Source organism: Ctenopharyngodon idella, chromosome 15 (assembly GCF_019924925.1).
Source record: "Ctenopharyngodon idella isolate HZGC_01 chromosome 15, HZGC01, whole genome shotgun sequence".
Lineage (NCBI taxonomy): Eukaryota > Metazoa > Chordata > Actinopteri > Cypriniformes > Xenocyprididae > Ctenopharyngodon > Ctenopharyngodon idella.
In genome coordinates, this window is record NC_067234.1 from 33213853 (window position 1) to 33234465 (window position 20613).

Below are 20613 nucleotides of genomic sequence, written 5' to 3' on the forward strand. Positions count from 1 at the left end.
ACGTTTGTAAAGAACAGTGTAAAAAGGTGACTGTCTTGAAAAACTACGTTTTCTGTAAAGACAAGACATTAAAACCCTGTTTATTTGCAAAGGCCAGCACATTTATCCACTAACCATTCAGAAACGTCCAGTTTCATTCTAAAAGTTGTAACTTCTTTCTAAATCTCTCCATCAGTGTCCGACTCCGGTTTAAACAATGTAAGGCTGAACACCGTTACTGACAATCCTCATTTCGGCTGCGTGAGATTCTCCAGCTTTGCTGTTGTTGAGCAAGCGAAGAACGAGCTGTTAAAGCTCCACCCTCTTCTGGAAAGGGGGCTGGGAGCAGAAGCTCATTTGCATTTAAAGGGACACACAAAAACAGTGTGTTTTTGCTATAATAAATGATCTATGGGGTATTTTGAGCTGAAATAAGAAAAACTATAGATCTTGCATGTGAGATACAGCTTAGAACTTTATTGTAATGTTTTGTTCAATCTCTGGGCAGAAACTACCAGTCAGCTTTAAGACTTACGTCAGTTTTCATATTAGCAACAAGAGATTTTCGTATGAAAAATACATATGTTTGAGCTTTCCAGCACAGGAGCTCAACTTTGTATACATAGAGAATAATACTTCATTACTGACTGAACTACTGAAGTAAAGCAAGTCTTAGAAAAAAGAACATAGAAAAACAGGTCATTTAGAGTTATTTACAGTTTTAGATTTTGAGAATTAGAAGCATGGTGAATTTTACAGTGTTTTCAATTTTACTTGGTGGTTAAACTGAACTGTGATCTCGGCAAAATGGCGTGACTCCCTGAAGTGTCAGTTTCAGTAAAATAGATGTTAAAGGGATAGTTCACCCAAAAATGACAATTCTCTCATAATTTACTCACCCTCAAACTGTTCTTCTGCTGAACACAAAAGAAGTTTTGAAGAATATGGGTAACCAAACAGTTGACGGACCCCACTGAAAAAAAAAAATACTATGGAAGTCAATGTTTGGTTACCAACATTCTTCAAAATATGTTCTTTTGTGTTCAGTAGAAGACAGAAATCCATACAGCTAGGTTTGGGACAACTTAAGGTTGAGTAAATGAAAAAGTGGGCAAAATTTAAAATTTTTGGGTGAACTGTCCCTTTAAGGACACAATAAGAACAATTCTAACCGAAAATGAAAGATGAGAAATTACAATCGTCGCCAGTATCTTTCCAATTAAATGACACAAAAAGATGTCACACAACATACAAGATTTGCTTTCTGTTATGAAAGCAGATCAACAACTCTTACATTCACATCCTGCTTGAATTTTATATGAAGCGAAAATTAGGAAAATCAGTGGAATGAATGGACATATTATTTACAAGGCGCGGAATGAGACGTAGGCCAAATCAAAACGAACGCCGTGAAGCAAGCGCTTTACACAGGCACAAATCAGCCATTTAATGCAAACATTCGCACAAACACCGTTTGTACCCTCAGATCATGAACACACACAGACTGTGCAATTCAGTGCAAGGAACAGAGAACTCGTCAAGACAGTGAACGAAAGATAACGGAGGGAAATTCCAGACGTCACAGTCGAGTGAAAAAAAAAAAAAATTAAGATGAAGAGAGAGAAATATCAAAAGTAAGCCAGAAACAGCGCTGGTCAGTTATAATGTTTGTAAACAGGTTAATCTTCTCAAAGGCCAGTGTTACGTTAGTTATGAGCTGTATGTAAATTTAAAACATCTAGAAGCTGCTTATAGCCGTACAGCGGCATAGCTTGAATCTGAAGCCATGTTGAAAGAAAAATAGGCCCTAATACGTATATTAAAGAAATAGTGCACCAAAAAAAAAAAAGACAATTCTGTCATCATTTACTCACGTCGTTCCAAAACCTACTTTAGCGGAACATAAAAACTTTACATTCCAAGTAGCTTTGTGTCAGGAACAGACTGAAATGCTAAAAATCCCGCGTCTCTCGAATCTTATTTGCATATCTATTCGGTAGGTTTGACATAAGCGAAAAATACTACTGGTCGTCACGTTACTACGGAGCCCCTAAAAGGACATGGTAATAGAAAAAAATATGAAATGGGAGGAAAAAATATGTCAATGATTTTTGCATTCTCTCGCAAATTACGTTATTGTGTTCCCCTGACAAACTTTGCGTTCGCTCACAAAAATGTGTTCTTTGCGAGTGAATGCAAAGTTTTTGGGGGGAACGGAAACATTTTAGTCAGGGAACGCAAAGGTTTTGTGAGCGAATGCAAAGTTTCTCAGGGGAACGCAAACATTTTGCGAGCGTACACAAAGTTTTTTGGGAGAACGCAAAACATTTGCGAGAGAAAGCAAAAGCATTGCCAAATAATTTTTCTTCCCATATCATTTTTTTTTCTTTACCTTCAATGGAAAAAAATATGTGATATGGGAGCAAAAATTATGTGTCAATGTTTTTGTGTTCTCTCACTGAGAAACTTTGCGTTCGCTCACAAAACTTTTGAGTTCTTTGCGAGCAAACGTTAAGTTTCTTGGTGGAATGCAAAGGTTTAGGCTTTGGGGGCTCCGTTTGTACGCAATTGCAAAATGGCAATGTAGACTATGCAAAAGATTTTAATACTACTATGAAGAAAAACAAGTTAATTTTGTTGGAAAATAGCACACTTAATATACCGCATAGATCGGAAAGACTACTTTTATTGTTCATTTTTGGTTTTGGAAGCTATCATAAAGTTTCAGAAGAGTTGTAATATAGTGCACACGTCGTATGGGCTCGTTTTATGATTTTTGGAGCCCCAGTTCTCATTCATTTCTGTTGTATGGAAAGTGCAGCATCAACATTCTGCTAAATATCTAATTTTCTGTTCCACAGAAGAAAGTGAAACAGTTTTGAAAAGATACAAGGGTGAATAAATGTTGACAAAATTTCATTTTTGCGTTAACCATAACTTTAATTTGTCCCTAAACCACAGAGAAACGATGATTAGTGGTATAAATAGTGTCTAACAGCAGAACACTACAAACATCATGTACTAACTTAATGCGTTTAAGTCATAAAATGTTCCATGGATTTAATATGCTACATTTAATTATCCTCACCTACCTGACCTGAACCCGTCTATCTCGGAGTTTGAGCCTTATTGGGTTTCAGTGACATTTTTAGGGGGGAAAAGCAAGTTTGTATTAGAATTTATGCAAGTGGTAGTGGCATTCAAATTCAAAAAGTGGAAGAAAGATAAACAAGACAGATGGATAAATAAACAGGATGTTGGATGAAGGAAATGCTTCCTGTTTTTTTGAATGGTACTTATGGATAGAGGGACACACACACACACACACACACACACACACACACACACACACACACAGAAAGAGCGCAAATATTGTGCTTTTAGAAGTACCTTGAGTTCATGTTCACTCAAATCCAGGCCATCATACCTCATAAGAGATATGAATGCCTCTGATTCATAAATCAAGGACCATCCCAATAACACACATATATTCACATACACCCTGTTGAACTGTCTGTTTTGCGTAGACTCCACAGCTGAAGGACGAGAGAGTTAGACAGGTAGGTGAGTGTTTCCATGATCCTCGACAGATATCTGTTGGTGGAGTGTGGGCGGGGCCTTCAGAAACAGCCAATCAGCGGGGAGAGAATCCCGCCGCTACACTGCTTCCCACCACCTGCGTCATGTCCCAGATCTGTGGACAGACCAATCAAATGATTAGCAGGGAGGACCAATCAGAGGTCTGGAGAAGACTTCATTCATCAAACACAATCAGAACCAATTTGTGTAAATTGTACGTAAAACCATTCACACGTAACATGTACAAATGGATTTATGAACAAATTCTATAATAGACTAACAGTGTTATTTAAGTATTATTTATATAATATTACAGTATTTATTAATATTTTGAATTAGCTTTTAGTTTAATATGTTAGTGTTATTTTAGTATTATTTATATACGATTATAGTATTTATTAATATTTTGAATTAGCTTTTAGTTTATTGTGTTATTTTAGTTTTATTTACAGTATATACAATTATAGCATTTATTAATATTTTGAATTAGCTATTAGTTTAATTTTAGTGTTATTTTATTATTTATATACTATTTTAGTATTTATTAATATTTTGACAACTATTTTTTGCTCAGTTTTCATTTTAATTTTAGTTTAATTTTTAGTAATTATGTAGTTTTGTGTAGTACTTCAATTTAAACTTAGTTATTTCAGTTAGTTGCTAAGAGGACATTTATTAACTTTTAATTAAATTTTGTTTTTACTTTTTCATCAAATATTACTATTTTATTTACAGTTTTATAGTTTTAGTTAACAATAACAACACTGCTTACTACATTGTTTTTTTTATTTAAAAATTATATATATACAGTATATATAAGTGCTGTAATCTAACCTAAACGTTTGTAAAAAAAAAAAAAAAAAAAGTAAAACTAATATATATATATATAATATGTTAGTGTTATTTGACTATTATTTATATACGATTATAGTATTTATTAATATTTTGAATTAGCTTTTAGCTTTTTTTTAAATAATTCATTCAAATTAATTAAACATTTTGTTTAATTAATTTGAATGAATTATTTAAAAAAAATGGTTTTGAATGAATTCAATAAATACTAGTTTTATTACTGGATGAATCTGTGTTTTTGAACAAATCTTTTGAGTGAAAGATTCAATGACAAAAACACATTTTAACAGTCACTTGTCGCCACCTAGTGGCGTAAGATGTAAGTGATACAACCATTATTTGAAGCACAAAGTTCAAAAGGCGGTTTGCTCTATTTTGATCACTATCGTAGACATTATGTTTATATCCTAACTTTAAACTTTTATTTTAGTACTTCTGTGATGTTGGTTCAGTGTTCAGCGGCAGCACGAACACAGATTTGAATGTTCTGGTATGATTTTGTCAATAGACATGAATCATTGTCATTAATAAATAAGATCGCGTGGGTGTTTGAATAGAGATCGCAATCTTTTTATGATTAATTGTGCAGCTCTAATTCAGGTAGCAGATGTTTTAAAATCATAGCTAATATTTCTTATTTCATTTGTCACAGTGAAAAATGAGTTAAGTGCATTGCATTGTGGGATTTGATGTTCCATGCAGTGTGATCTGGTTATATACTGCACAGTTTGTCAAATGTAAGTCATCTTTATCATCAATGCATATTATAAAAAATGTACATACAGTGTTAGTATAGATACGGCATATTGCAGAAATAACACATTGTGCTATGAGTGTATACATGAGTGTATGACCTTAACAACTCGATCACTCCCACATGTGACCATCAGTCCTCGGCTCGGGTCCATGTCCATGTGAGCGATGTTGTGTTTCCCTTCATGAAACGTAGCCAGAGGAGTCCGACTGCAACACGCAAATGTAAACACACGAGAATAAAAATCAAACAGACAGAGTAAAGAGAACAGAAAGAAGACAAACTAAAATGAAACAAACTCACTCCTCCTCTTTGATTGTGTCGTAGCAGTCGTCACACATGCGCACCTGGAACTCAAAGCCCATGATGGGGTACGTGGAGCGTTTAGAACTACATTTCCCACAGATGGCCTTACCACACTTCCTGCAGTGATGCTGAGGACAGGATATGACACGGGCACTGAGCACTGAGATGCTTCATTAACACAACTTAGAAGTGCAACTGAATAACAGGCTAAAATAAGAGCAACATGGATAACGGATAGCGGCGGTACCTGTCGGAGCCCCAGGGTCTTAGTGTCCCACATCTGCTTTATATTCCAAAAAAACGGCTGTTCACATTTCTGACAAGAATCACTCTCCAGCCACTGCGGAGCCTGAAAGAGAGAAAGAGAGAACCTGCGTCTCCATGACATTTTAAGTCTGAGTTGCTTTCTGGTCACCATAGAGATGGATGTGACTTTTTAATGACTGACGCAGGGGTTGCCATGACAACACCAAGAAAACTTCGTCACTGCTCCATGATTAGACATTTGGCCATGGATTCATGTTCTGATATTGGTGTTTGTGTCCAGTGTGTGTATTTAAACTTGTACTATATTAGTATTTATAAAACAGATAGTTCCCTTCCAGGATGCTGATTGGTCAATACAGCGTTCCAGCCATGCTAAAACATGAAATAGTAACAGCTATGACATATACAGCCATTTTATGTCAAATACTGTGTAAGTACCTCTTCTCGTGTTGTTTCCATGTTCCACACTGTTATTCCTCCATCAGCAGAGCAGGACACCAGCTGATGGGTCAGAGGCAGATACCTCAATGCCTGGACCTTCTCACTGAGACACAGACAGAGACAAAATGACTGACAACTGATTATTCCTACATACACTACAGTTCAAAACCTTATCTTGAATCCATCTTTCATGTTCAATTATTTCACTTATTTTGTAAGTATCTATGAAATACATAGGACATAAATGTACAGTCAGACGGTCATTACAACAAAATAAACCCGTAACGGTCTTGTATCACCCTGAAGTGATTTATTTTGTGATAAGGAATCCATGTTCTCTCTTATATCCCTATGTTTGATTCTAGGGGCTCAGACATGTCCAGACTGATATATTTTAGAAGAATGCACCAAGACTGTTAATGTAACTGAAACTCATGAAGATCATTCACTTTCAGTATTTTCTTTTAAAGAAATGGAACTGAAAATAGAGAAATCCTTCTCAATTCCCATATTTCTCAATTTTGGTTTCTTATGCCATTCACAGCCTGGCAGCTCTTATAGCAATGTTTTATTAGGGCTACTGTCAAGTGTGTCTGTGTATGTTGCATATGTATGTGAGTGTGTGCGTTTTGTGTATTGCGTGTATGTGTGTGTGTGTACTTGTTTTGGCTATACTTGTGAGGACCACATGTCCTCACTTATATTGTGAAATACTTTCACAACCCACTAGTGAACTGACTGGTCCTCCTCACTAGTTTAAAGTCAACCAAAAGAAGTTTTTATTTAAATCTAGTGTTTTGCGCATGTTTCTGTGATGGGTAGGTTTAGGTGTAGGGTTAGTGTAGCAGGACAGAAAATACAGTTTGTACAGTATAAAAACCATTACGCCTATGGAGAGTCCCCCAGTAAACCAAGTATGTGTGTGTGTGTGTGTTTGTCTCTCACTGGTGTCCCTGCAGTAGTAATGTGCGTCCCTGTCTGCCACCAATGTCCCACATGATCACACTGTGATCAGACGCTCCAGAAAACAGCCACCTCTGAACCGGATCCCAATATAACGCAGCAACACTACCTACAGACACACACACAGACAGACAGAAGGGTGTTAAAGGAAAAGCTCAGTGTGAAATCAGTTCCTTTTCTTTCACAAAACTTTGAAACCAGTTACAAAAGGCACTAAGATGTGTGTGTGTATGTGTTCAGAAAAAGCAAACTATAGTTTGGAGACAAAACTGTCCTCAAAAGCGAGATAAATCTGACTACATTTCCCTTTTAGCCCTAAACTGCTAAATGTGGACTACAAATGCCCTGATATACTTCAAGTGAAATCGAAGAACGAAATGTGTATATCGAGGCCTTGATATATATATATATATATATATATATCTCAACAGCTGTCCTCATTCAGATAGCACGGTAAACATGTATTTGTAGGCGTGTTACCTTCATGTCCCTTTAGTGTGGTGATGACAGAACACGACTGTTCATCCAGTTTCAGGAGAGTGATCTGCCCTGAATAATCTCCCACAAAGGCATGCTGGGTATCATTATCATATCTGTGTATGTAGTCAAGAAAAGAACACAGAACAGAGGAAATAATCCTAATAACAAAAAAGCATATTTAAAACAGTTTAGAACACTAAATAATTTGCCAATCCATTAAAATTTATAATTAATCTAATTAATGAAAATGTCTTTGAAAGACATTCAGGGACTAAATATCCATTAACAGAACAACAGTTTCCACAAAAATACGAAGCAGCACAACTGTTTTCAACATTGATAATAACCATAAATGTTTCTTGAGCATCAAATCATCATAATAGAATGATTTCTGAAGGATCATGTGACACTGAAGACTGGAGTAATGATGCTGAAAATTCAGCTTTGATCACAGGAATAAATTACACTTTACTATATATTCATATAGAAAACAGTTATTTAAAACTGTAATAATATTTTACAATATTTTGACTATATTTGATCAAATAAATGCAGCCTTGGGTAGCAGAAGATGTTTCAATATAATCAATAATAATATAAAAAATTATTAATAACATTTGATTACATCACGTTACCTACAACACAGCACACTACCACTATAGAAACCACTGCGATCCACAGAAATCACATGCATGAAATGTAAAAATGCATTAGAAATATTTCTCAAGGAGAGACTTGAGTCAAGGATACTGTAAACAGGAAGCCCATGAGCCGAAGCTGTGGCGTCCCAGCATAGAGCCGCTCTGACTGCTCATCCAGCTGACGCTTTTATCATGACCCGTACTGATCACCCACTGACTCTCCAGAGAGAAGATGAGGTCCGACACACGGTTCTGATGGGCTGCACACACACACACACACACACGGTGAGGATCAAAGTTCAAAGGGTCTGAGACTACATGTGCGTCCCAGTTCACGTACTTATGCAGGATTCTATGGGATTTTGTAGAATAAATACTGAGTAGAATATTCACACTGAAAATTCCAAATAGAACTTTAAATACCCAGACGATGCACTTAATTAACTGAAAAAACAAAGTGTGGAATGTGTGGAACTGTCACAGCTTTAATTACGTAGCTGAGGGGGAGGGGCTATAACAGACGCTGATGTTGAATGACAAAATAACCTTATTAAAGTTCACACTACACAGTTGAGTACAGAATGTATTGTGTATAGTGCGTAATTTGGGACTCAACATATGTTAGGAATGGAACACTAGCGTACTGCTCACTGTGTAGTATATACTTCCTACTAGGTTCTCTTTTAAATAGTATGTGAAACTGTCTGCAGAATGCATGATAAACACTAGCAAGCTACATTGTTGTCACATGACCTCATTTGCATTGAGTTATTATTGTTAACGAAAACTACTAAAAACTGTTTTGTTAATAGAAATAAAGCTGAAATAAAATGAATGATAAAAAAAAAGATTAAAAAAAAAAAAAATTAGAAACAATGCCTAGGCAACTAACTGAAATCACTAAAAACACTAAAATATAACTGGAAATTAATAAAACCTAAATCTAAATTAAACTAAAACTTAAATAAAAATAAATTAAACCTAAACAGTGATATAAAGAAAAAAAAAATGACAAAAGTAAAAAAACAAATTAGCCTACAAAAGATAAAATTAAAACTGAAAATCTGAAAAAAAAATCTAATTCAAAATATTAATATATGAAAAATAAAATAATACTAAAGTAACAGTTTTTTGCATGCATTTTTAATTCATTTAAAATATATATTTAGTATTTTAATTTAATTTTTATTAATTGTAATGATTTCAGGTCAAATGTCTTAACCTTTGGCAGAAAAAAAAATTCTTTCTGGTTCATTCGTGACACTGGAAACTATGGAAGCCCGTTTCCGCCACAATTGAGTAAAAAATATAATTCTGTAAGTCATAATAACGAGAAACTTTCTCGTAATAATGACTTCGTTTCTCATAATAACGAGAAACTTTCTCGTAATAATGACTTCGTTTCTCATAATAACGAGAAACTCTCGTAATAATGACTTAGTTTCTCATAATAATGAGAAACTTTCTCGTAATAATGACTTAGTTTCTCATAATAACGAGAAACTTTCTCGTAATTATGACTTAGTTTCTCACAATAACGAGAAACTTGCTCGTAATAATGACTTCGTTTCTCATAATAACGAGAAACTTTCTCGTAATAATGACTTCGTTTCTCATAATAACGAGAAACTTTCTCGTAATAATGACTTCGTTTCTCATAATAACGAGAAACTCTCGTAATAATGACTTAGTTTCTCATAATAATGAGAAACTTTCTCGTAATAATGACTTAGTTTCTCATAATAACGAGAAACTTTCTCGTAATTATGACTTAGTTTCTCACAATAACGAGAAACTTGCTCGTAATAATGACTTTGTTTCTCATAATAACGAGAAACTTTCTCGTAATAATGACTTAGTTTCTCATAATAACGAGAAACTTTCTCGTAATTATGACTTAGTTTCTCACAATAACGAGAAACTTGCTCGTAATAATGACTTCGTTTCTCATAATAACGAGAAACTTTCTCGTAATAATGACTTCGTTTCTCATAATAACGAGAAACTTTCTCGTAATAATGACTTCGTTTCTCATAATAACGAGAAACTCTCGTAATAATGACTTAGTTTCTCATAATAATGAGAAACTTTCTCGTAATAATGACTTAGTTTCTCATAATAACGAGAAACTTTCTCGTAATTATGACTTAGTTTCTCACAATAACGAGAAACTTGCTCGTAATAATGACTTTGTTTCTCATAATAACGAGAAACTTTCTCGTAATAATGACTTTGTTTCTCATAATAACGAGAAACTTTCTCGTAATAATGACTTAGTATCTCATAATAACGAGAAACTCTCGTAATAATGACTTAGTTTCTCATAATAATGAGAAACTTTCTCGTAATAATGACTTAGTTTCTCATAATAACGAGAAACTTTCTCGTAATTATGACTTAGTTTCTCACAATAACGAGAAACTTGCTCGTAATAATGACTTCTTTTCTCATAATAACGAGAAACTCTCGTAATAATGACTTCGTTTCTCATAATAATGAAAAACTTCTACGCATGCGCAAAGCAGCGGAGCAGTGACACGCTAGCGACATCCGCTGGTCAAATGCGATAACTCCGCAACCATGGCACGTTCTGCAAAAGTGTAATCTATAATATCATTAAATAAATAACATCATTGATAAATTATCAGTAGCCTATGAGACGGGATATAGTCGTTTATTCATTTGTAACATTCATTTGTATTTTTGTGTATGAACAAGCAGAAACACAGAGTGGTGATCCATGGATTTCAAACAGATATAGAGGAATGATAAGACAGCACACACCTACACATCCAAGTCTGTTAAAGAACGCTTCACCTGGAAAGCTGTCTTTTGCATACATTCTAATGAGTCATAAAAGGTGTTTTCTGTAGGAATATCACTGGAATGAAGGTTTATGACTGGGCAAGTGCTTTAGGACCCGGTTTATATTAGAAAAGCTTTCCAGCGCCTTGTCTAGGCAAACCTGCACATCAAATAGCCTAGACTCATCCGCGAAATACGTGTTTACGTTAACACATAAACCCACACATTTTATGAAGACGTTGCACTTAAACTTAACGAATAAATGTCATATTCCTTCGTTAATCTGATAGTTTTGTAAGCCGTCGCGTTCATGCAGCAGTTTCCACCGTTACCACGGAAACCACTTTGCGTTCCACCTTCTCTTGCGCATGGAAAAGTATTGAAGATATACTGATAATTTATAATAACTGATGTTATTTAATGATACTATAGATAGACTGCACTTTGTAGATTACTTTAACGAAAACAACTGTTTTGCATAACGTGCCATGTTTGCTGTTCTCGCATTTACGAGACTTTGAACAGCGGATGTCGCTAGCGTGCCACGCCCTTCTGCTCCGCTGCTCTGCGCATGCGTAGAAGTTTCTCATTATTATGAGAAAGTTTCTCGTTATTATGAGAAACTAAGTCATTATTACGAGAAAGTTTCTTATTATTACGAGAAAGTTTATCGTTACTATGAGAAATTAAGTCATTATTATAAGAAAGTTTCTCATTATTATGAGATACTAAGTCATAATTATGAGAACGTTTCTTATTATTACGAGAAAGTTTATCGTTACTATGAGAAACTAAGTCATTATTATGAGAAAGTTTCTCATTATTATGAGAAACTAAGTCATTATTATAAGAAAGTTTCTCATTATTATGAGGTACTAAGTCATAATTATGAGAAAGTTTCTTATTATTACGAGAAAGTTTATCGTTACTATGAGAAACTAAGTCATTATTACGAGAAAGCTTCTCATTATTATGAGAAACTAAGTCATTATTATAAGAAAGTTTCTCATTATTATGAGATATTAAGTCATAATTATGAGAAAGTTTCTTATTATTACGAGAAAGTTTATCGTTACTATGAGAAACTAAGTCATTATTACGAGAAAGTTTCTCATTATTATGAGATACTAAGTCATAATTATGAGAACGTTTCTTATTATTACGAGAAAGTTTATCGTTACTATGAGAAACTAAGTCATTATTACGAGAAAGCTTCTCATTATTATGAGAAACTAAGTCATTATTATAAGAAAGTTTCTCATTATTATGAGATACTAAGTCATAATTATGAGAAAGTTTCTTATTATTACGAGAAAGTTTATCGTTACTATGAGAAATTAAGTCATTATTACGAGAAAGTTTCTCATTCTTATGAGAAACTAAGTCATAATTATGAGAAAGTTTCTTATTATTACGAGAAAGTTTATCGTTACTATGAGAAACTAAGTCATTATTACGAGAAAGTTTCTCATTCTTATGAGAAACTAAGTCATTATTATAAGAAAGTTTCTCATTATTATGAGATACTAAGTCATAATTATGAGAAAGTTTCTTATTATTACGAGAAAGTTTATCGTTACTATGAGAAACTAAGTCATTATTACGAGAAAGCTTCTCATTATTATGAGAAACTAAGTCATTATTATAAGAAAGTTTCTCATTATTATGAGATACTAAGTCATAATTATGAGAAAGTTTCTTATTATTACGAGAAAGTTTATCGTTACTATGAGAAACTAAGTCATTATTACGAGAAAGCTTCTCATTATTATGAGAAACTAAGTCATTATTATAAGAAAGTTTCTCATTATTATGAGATACTAAGTCATAATTATGAGAAAGTTTCTTATTATTACGAGAAAGTTTATCGTTACTATGAGAAACTAAGTCATTATTACGAGAAACTTTCTCAATATAATGAGATACTAAGTCATAATTACGAGAAAGTTCCTCATTATTATGACTTACAGAATTATATTTTTTTACTCAATTGTGGCGGAAACGGGCTTCCATAGAAAACAGAAGATGACGTTGCGCAAATTGCATTGTGGGATACAGTATTCCATGACTTGTGCTCTGCTGTACTGCACATCATGTGGATTATTAAGATTCTGCACACAAACACACACTTTTGTGATTTGATTCACGTCCCTAATCAGAGAGTGTGTGTTGAGATGTTTGTGAGATGATGTCATCATCTGATGATGTCATTGTGTGTCCTGGTAGAGCAACTAACAGTGTAACTGTATTTGATCTGAAAGAAACGTAATGCAGATCACAATACCAACTAATTCATACAAATTAGGTCAACTAAAATGTTATTAGCCAGAATACTGTTTGTCTCTCTGTTTCTCACACACACACACACTTTCCTGGCATTGTCCGGTTTTCTCCAGACACATTTTCCAGAGCTGCTCTGACTCATCCAGTCATAATCATCTTGTGTGCGAGTGTCTAGTGTCTAGTGAGAGCTCACATGGGGAGTCTTAGCCCCAGGGCATGCTGGGAAAGAACAAATGATACTCAAGTGATTGGGTGGGCCAAAGGAAAGTAGTGTAGTGTGTGTGTTTCTCTCTCTCTCTCAAGGAAACACACACAGAGGACAGAGAGCACATGTGCCGCACAAACACACTTCAGCGCTCTGCTGGAAGGGAAATCCAACCCATCATCTAAAGTGGGTTCAAACACTAATGGAAATAACATGTAAGTCTCTGTTTTTACCTGGGTATGTTTTCACATGGTTCATTTTGTTGAAATCTTCTGAGATGAGGAACTCCTGTGAAACACAGAAGAAAGACCATTACAGAAAAACTGCATGAATTACTCAATGGGTTAACCACTTACTCACACTCATGTGACTACAAACCCAGATGACTTTCATATTTTTGTGAAACACAAAACGAGAGCTTTCCCATACAGTGATCTGGACACTCAAGACAGAAATAAGGACAAAAAAGCATCGTTTATGCATTTATTTCAAGTCTTCTGATTACTTTCACAGTTCTTCTTGTCCACAGTACCTTTATAAACTACAATTCAGAAGTTTATTTTTAAGAAATTAGTACTTTTATTCAGCAAGGATGCAATGAATTGATCAAAAGTGACAGTAAAGACATTTATAATGTTACAAAAGATTTCTATTTCAAATAAATGCTGTTGTCAGCTTCTATTCATCAAAGAATCATGAAAGAAATGCAACCATTTCTGCCAAAATTTGATTTCTGAAGGATCATGTGACACTGAAGACTGGAGTAATGATGCTGAAAATTCAGCTTTGATCACAGAAATAAATGACATTTTACAATATATTATAACTTATTTTAAACTGCAATAATATTTTACAATATTGCTCTATTTACTGTATTTTTGATCAAATAAATGCAGCCTTGGTTAAACCCAATTTTTTTTGTCCACTGTATGTAAAAAGGGCAGTGTGAATGTTTAGCAAAACATCTCTTTTTGTTCTCCACAGAAAACCATACAGGTTGGGAACGACATGAAGGCAAGAAAATGATCTGAAAATGTTTATGGCTTTTGGGCTCTACTAGAAAAGGGTTTTCATATTCATAAAACACATTATTTTTCTCCATATTCTCCATTGTTGCAGCTCCTCTCTTCTTAGTCTGTCAGTAACTCTCTGTTTAGCTCCTGTCTCTATGAAGCCCCTCCTTCTGAAAAGCACAATGTGCTCCGATTGGTCCGCTGGACCAGTGTGTTGTGATTGGTCGAGCGCTTAGAGCGTGTTTGGGAAATGTCCCGCCCCTTACCATAACTGCCAGGTTCAACACACTACTAACTCAACCAGGCCCCGCCCCTTTATTTTGCATATGCCTTGGGCGGGAATTATTTAAATGAGGAATATTGTGATGTGTTTGTTCCCAGAAGAAAACTCAAGACTACAATGGAGGCGTTTCAGGGAGTTCAGAAACAGTGACACTGATATAGAGAATAACTCCTGCTGGAGGGACTTTTGCAGAGCTTTTTCATGCTCAAACAGCAACATTACACACTAAAGAAAGATGAACATGGAAAAAAGCATAATAAAAGCCCTTTAATACACAAATACACAGAGCTGCCCTGAGTACAAGTGTATGAAGAGTCATAATATTCACCATATGAAAACACTTCAGCCCTCAGGGGGGCGATACAGTGACACTTACCACAACAGCTCCATTGTCCTGTCCTATGAAGATCCGCCTGCTCTCATGGTGATATGACATACAGGAGCACGGAGCTGGACAGAAACAGAAACACTTGACCCACTTCCTCTGAGATTTCTGCTGCTTAAAGGTGAAGGGTGTCATTTCTGTGCTACTAGTGCAACCAAAAACAACAACCGTTTCTGAACGGTGTTATTTTTGTTAACTAAAACTATTAAAAACCATTTTGTTAACTGAAATAAAGCTAAAATAAAATAACACATATTAGATGAAAAACTTAAGCTTAAATGAAAATGAGAAATGTTGCCTGCACAGCTACAGGAAATAAATAAGCTGAAGTACTACAATTACCAAAACTGAAACTGAAATAAAAATAAATTAAAGCTAAAATAACTGAACAATTTTTCTCCAACACTCCTAGTTTTTCTCAATTTATTTTTCTCAAACACAGATCCCGATGGAATTTGACATGTCAATCAGCTCAAACAAAAAGAGCAATGGTGCTCTTACTGGTGACACTGGTGAATGTACAGTACGTGAGATAAGAGGAGATGGTATGGTTGTTATGGTAACAGACAGAGTTACCATAGCAACCATACCATTGCGTATGAAGACTGTGTGTTAATAATGTTTTTTTTTTTGGGTTAATTTCACAACTGATGATGCTCATTCACTTCAAACCTGCTCTCGCCATATTTGAGATTCCATTCACTTTCATTGTGTAGAAAAGTACAGCGTGAACATTATGCTAAACATGTTAGGAACAACTTAAGAGTGAGTCAATGATGAAATGACACTCACAGGACACAGTGTGGTAGATGCTGGGCCAGTACTGTCCACTGTCCCGCTTCAGCCAAACTCGAATTGTCCTGAAATAAACACAAACAACATTCAAATAAAACATGCAATGCCATATAAGAATCATATATATACACACAGTATCTCACAGAAGTGAGTACACCCCTCACATTTTTGTAAATATTTTATTATATCTTTTCATGTGACAACACTGAAGAAATGACACTTTACTACAATGTAAAGTAGTGAGTGCTTGTATAACAGTGTAAATTTGCTGTCCCCTCAAAATAACTCAACACACAGCCATTAATGTCTAAACCGCTGGCCACAAAAGTGAGTACACCCTTAAGTGAAAATGTCCAAATTGGGCCCAGTTAGCCATTTTCTCTCCCCGGTGTCATGTGACTCGTTAGTGTTACAAGGTCTCAGGTGTGAATGGGGAGCAGGTGTGTTAAATTTGGTGTTATCGCTCTCACTCTCTCATACTGGTCACTGGAAGTTCAACATGGCACCTCATGGCAAAGAACTCTCTGAGGATCTGAAAAAAATAATTGTTGTGTCAATATTTTGTGTGGCCAACTATTTTCCAGTACTGCCTTAACCCTCTTGTGCATGGAGTTCACCAGAGCTTCACAGGTTGCCACTGGAGTCCTCTTCCACTCCTCCATGACGACATCACGGAGCTGGTGGATGTTAGAGACCTTGCGCTCCTCCACCTTCCGTTTGAGGATGCCCCACAGATGCTCAATAGGGTTTAGGTACCCTCAGCTTCTTTAGCAAGGCAGTGGACGTCTTGGAGGTGTGTTTGTGGTAGTTATTATGTTGGAATACTGCCCTGCGGCACAGTCTCCGAAGGGAGGGGATCATGCTCTGCTCATTCATGGTTCCCTCAATGAACTGTAGCTCCCCAGTGCCGGCAGCACTCATGCAGCCCCAGACCATGACACTCCCACCACCATGCTTGACTGTAGGCAAGACACACTTGTCTTTGTACTCCTCACCTGGTTGCCGCCACACACGTTTGACACCATCTGAACCAAATAAGTTTATCTTGGTCTCATCAGACCACAGGACATGGTTCCAGTAATCCATGTCCTTAGTCTGCTTGTCTTCAGCAAACTGTTTGCGGGCTTTCTTGTGCATCATCTTTAGAAGAGGCTTCCTTCTGGGACGACAGCCATGCAGACCAATTTGATGCAGTGTGCGGCGTATGGTCTGAGCACTGACAGGCTGACCCCCCACCCCTTCAACCTCTGCAGCAATGCTGGCAGCACTCATACGTCTATTTCCCAAACACAACCTCTGGATATGACACCGAGCACGTGCACTCACTCTTTGGTCGACCATGGCGAGGCCTGTTCTGAGTGGAACCTGTCCTGTTAAACCGCTGTATGGTCTTGGCCACCATGCTGCAGCTCAGTTTCAGGGTCTTGGCAATCTTCTTATAGCCTACGCCATCTTTATGTAGAGCAACAATTATTTTTTTCAGATCCTCAGAGAGTTCTTTGCCATGCGGTGCCATGTTGAACTTCCAGTGACCAGTATGAGAGTGAGAGCGATAACACCAAATTTAACACACCTGCTCCCCATTCACACCTGAGACCTTGTAACACTAACGAGTCACATGACACCGGAGAGAGAAAATGGCTAACTGGGCCCAATTTGGACATTTTTACTTGAGGGTGTACTCACTTTTGTGGCCAGCGGTTTAGACATTAATGGCTGTGTGTGTTGAGTTATTTTGAGGGGACAGCAAATTTACACTATTATACAAGCTGTACACTCACTACTTTACATTGTAGCAACATGTCATTTCTTCAGTGTTGTCACATGAAAAGATATAATAAAATATTTACAAAAATGTGAGGGGTGTACTCACTTCTGTGAGATACTGTATATAATAAGTGCTATCAAATCGATTAATCGCATCTAACATAAAATATTTCACACATCTAACTTAAATACTTATATGAAGACTTCAGATGCAAAAGCCTCTACGTCCATCTGACAATTCTCTTTAAAATTATTTTGTTATTATAAAGTTTGTCATGTATAGGTTTCTTCCTTAGTACCGGTACTTCTGATTGGGCTGACGCTGGGATTTAGTGGGCTTGAAGTGAAAGTATTTGATGAACGTATACTATGTGTGGAGAGCATTCATACTATAACATAAAAAAAAAAAATTATAATAATCCTCTGAAGTGTGATGGTCATGCACACGTGTCCCCGGAGCAGCTGAACTCTCAGTTCATTTAGTTTCAATTCCTGCTAAAATCTCAAGCGTATCATATGTTTGTGCATCTGCTCTCATATGGCAAATACGTAGATAATCAGGACATGATCACACATGTACCTCCACTAACACGGTTTTGCCTTGCCAGAATGCTTCAAATGTACAAATATAAAAAAAATTCAGTCCCTAGGAAAAAAGCATGTTCATTCACATACACTCCAACTATATGAATGATTGTGACAGCTGCACAAATAAGATTTGATCTTTAAACTGCTCTGAATGAATTAACTCTTTTCTGGACCAAAACATTTTCTAATGCATTGAACTCTTGAGCTCCTTCCTAGCTGAATGATAATCTTTTAGCATTTAAAAAGATGTTTAAATCCCATTTTACAAGGATGTCATTCTTTTAAAACATTAAGACGAGTCCGTTGAAATGCATGGCGAAATCAGATATGATTTCAAGCCTTGCAGAAACAAAGCAAGCACTGATTTGTTCATCCTGAGAGGAACTTAACCAACATCACTGCTCAAAGAAAACGGCTTAAACCAGCCTAAGGTGCTTTGCTGGACTTTTACACTGACAAATATCCAAAACCCCTGTAACACTATTAAAAAAGGCTGTTTAACCAGCCTGGTCATGCTTAAAAACCAGCTAACCAACTTAGGCTGGTTTAAGTTGCATTTTCCAGTAGGCTTTCTTCATAAAAACCATGTGAACAACACAAATATTATCCAAAAAGACATTTAAATGGAGCACAATATCTATGTAAACAAGTAAAACGTGTCCAAATTACCATGGTAATCACCTATTATGCCAAGATAATTAATTAATATGGGATGTCCTTCAAAAAGCTGTCAGTAAATCAGTCATTTTAAATTCATTTTTGATGATAACTTGGTAAATATCAAGCTACCACAACAATAACTACAATAATCCATAGTAGTAATAATAATACATTAGTATTTTGGCCTGTAATCTAGCATCTCATACTTGATATAAGTGCAAAATACATATAAAAGTCATAATTATGACATACTAAGTCATATTTTAAGATGAAAAGTCATAATTATGACTTTTTTGCCATAATTTAAACTTTTCATCTCAGAAATATGACTTGGTGTCAGACTTTTTATGTCATAATTATGATTTACAAAAGCATTTTTTTCTTATGTTGTAGAAATGCTTTCATATACTAGAATTATTGTTAGTGTAAAACCATCATAAATAAACAAGATCTTCAAACACTGTGAGAAGCTTTAAGAATCATTCTGCTTTTGATTTGTGGTCACATGATGACAGTTGTGGTAAATACACACTTAACACAGTTTTACTGTATTAACAATGTTGACTACGGGAAGCTATGATTGCCATGGTAATTCATAATTCATCAATTCAAGTTTTTAAGCGACAATCTAGCTTGTGAAGTTCAAGTGCTTCTGTTCAAAACAGTGCCATGATGTTTTGGACAGGTATCATGGAAATACCCTATATAAACATGGTAATCCTTTAGTACCATGGTATTACCATGTACCGTGGCACCACCATAGTAATTCTTGTACGAGAATAATCACGCATGTGGCTAAACAAATAAACAGATAAATAAACCAAGTGTTGATTTCAGCGTTGTCATAAAGTGTTCATGTATACACTGGCTGTCTGGCGCGTGTACCTGTCCTCGCTGACCGTAATAACGCCATCCTCTTTCGGGATCAGCACGGCCGTGTTCACGCTGTCGCTGTGGCCCTCGATCTTGTTTAGAAGGACGGGTCTGGAGCTCTGAGGCCTCGAATGGATCTCCGCCGCCATGGCTGTTTTTCCCTTGACTCCCTCTGTGTGATGATTCCTCCTCTCGAGTCAGCTGAGCGTTGAGGAAGTTCAACCGCAACAGCGCAAGACACCGTAACGCTCCGTAAAAACGCGTCCGTGAAAATACAAACAACTACACTGTATAATTGTAATAATGTGTACGATAAATTATTAACAATTATATAAGAATACTTGTTTATTATATAATTCGCTTATAATAATTATTCTTAAGTATTCGTAGTATTATATTAACGTCTATCAAATGATATTAAAGGGATAGTACATCCAAAAATGAAAATTCTGTCCATCGTTTACTCAGCCTTAAGTTGTTCCAAACCTGAATGAATTTCTTTCTTCTGCTGAACACAAAAGAAGATATTTGAAGAATGTCGGTAACCAAACAGTTGATGGACCCCGTTGACTTCCATAGTATTTTTTTTTTTCTTACTATGGAAGTCAATGGAGCTCATCAACTATTTGGTTACTGAAATTCTTCAAAATAGTGACTGACATTCTTCAAAATTGGGTGAACTATCCCTTTAACA

General features: G+C 35.8%; 1 protein-coding gene across 1 annotated transcript; it reads right to left on the bottom strand.

Moving 5' to 3' along the window:
• Window positions 1-436: 436 nt before the first annotated feature.
• wdfy1 (WD repeat and FYVE domain containing 1) lies at window positions 437-20155 on the bottom strand. The gene is made up of 12 exons (XM_051861923.1): window positions 19932-20155; window positions 16029-16096; window positions 15228-15301; window positions 13789-13843; window positions 8372-8522; window positions 7622-7734; window positions 7124-7250; window positions 6176-6281; window positions 5718-5819; window positions 5468-5598; window positions 5265-5373; window positions 437-3673 (listed from the first exon to the last, which is right to left on the bottom strand). The coding sequence occupies exons 1-12, from the start codon at window positions 20066-20068 to the stop codon at window positions 3614-3616; spliced, it is 1233 nt and encodes a 410-aa protein (XP_051717883.1). The 5' UTR covers window positions 20069-20155; the 3' UTR covers window positions 437-3613.
• Between the last annotated feature and the right edge of the window lie 458 nt (window positions 20156-20613).

What these genes read in the sequence shown, in the direction of transcription:
- wdfy1 (XM_051861923.1), bottom strand. Translation starts at nt 20,068, where the DNA reads ATGGCGGCGGAGATCCATTCGAGGCCTCAGAGCTCCAGACCCGTCCTT. An exon ending in TGGAAACAACACGAGAAGAG is followed by an intron (nt 5,820 to 6,175) that starts GTACTTACACAG and finishes TCTCTCTTTCAG; the next exon opens with GCTCCGCAGTGGCTGGAGAG. An exon ending in GACACAATCAAAGAGGAGGA is followed by an intron (nt 5,374 to 5,467) that starts GTGAGTTTGTTT and finishes TGCGTGTTGCAG; the next exon opens with TCGGACTCCTCTGGCTACGT.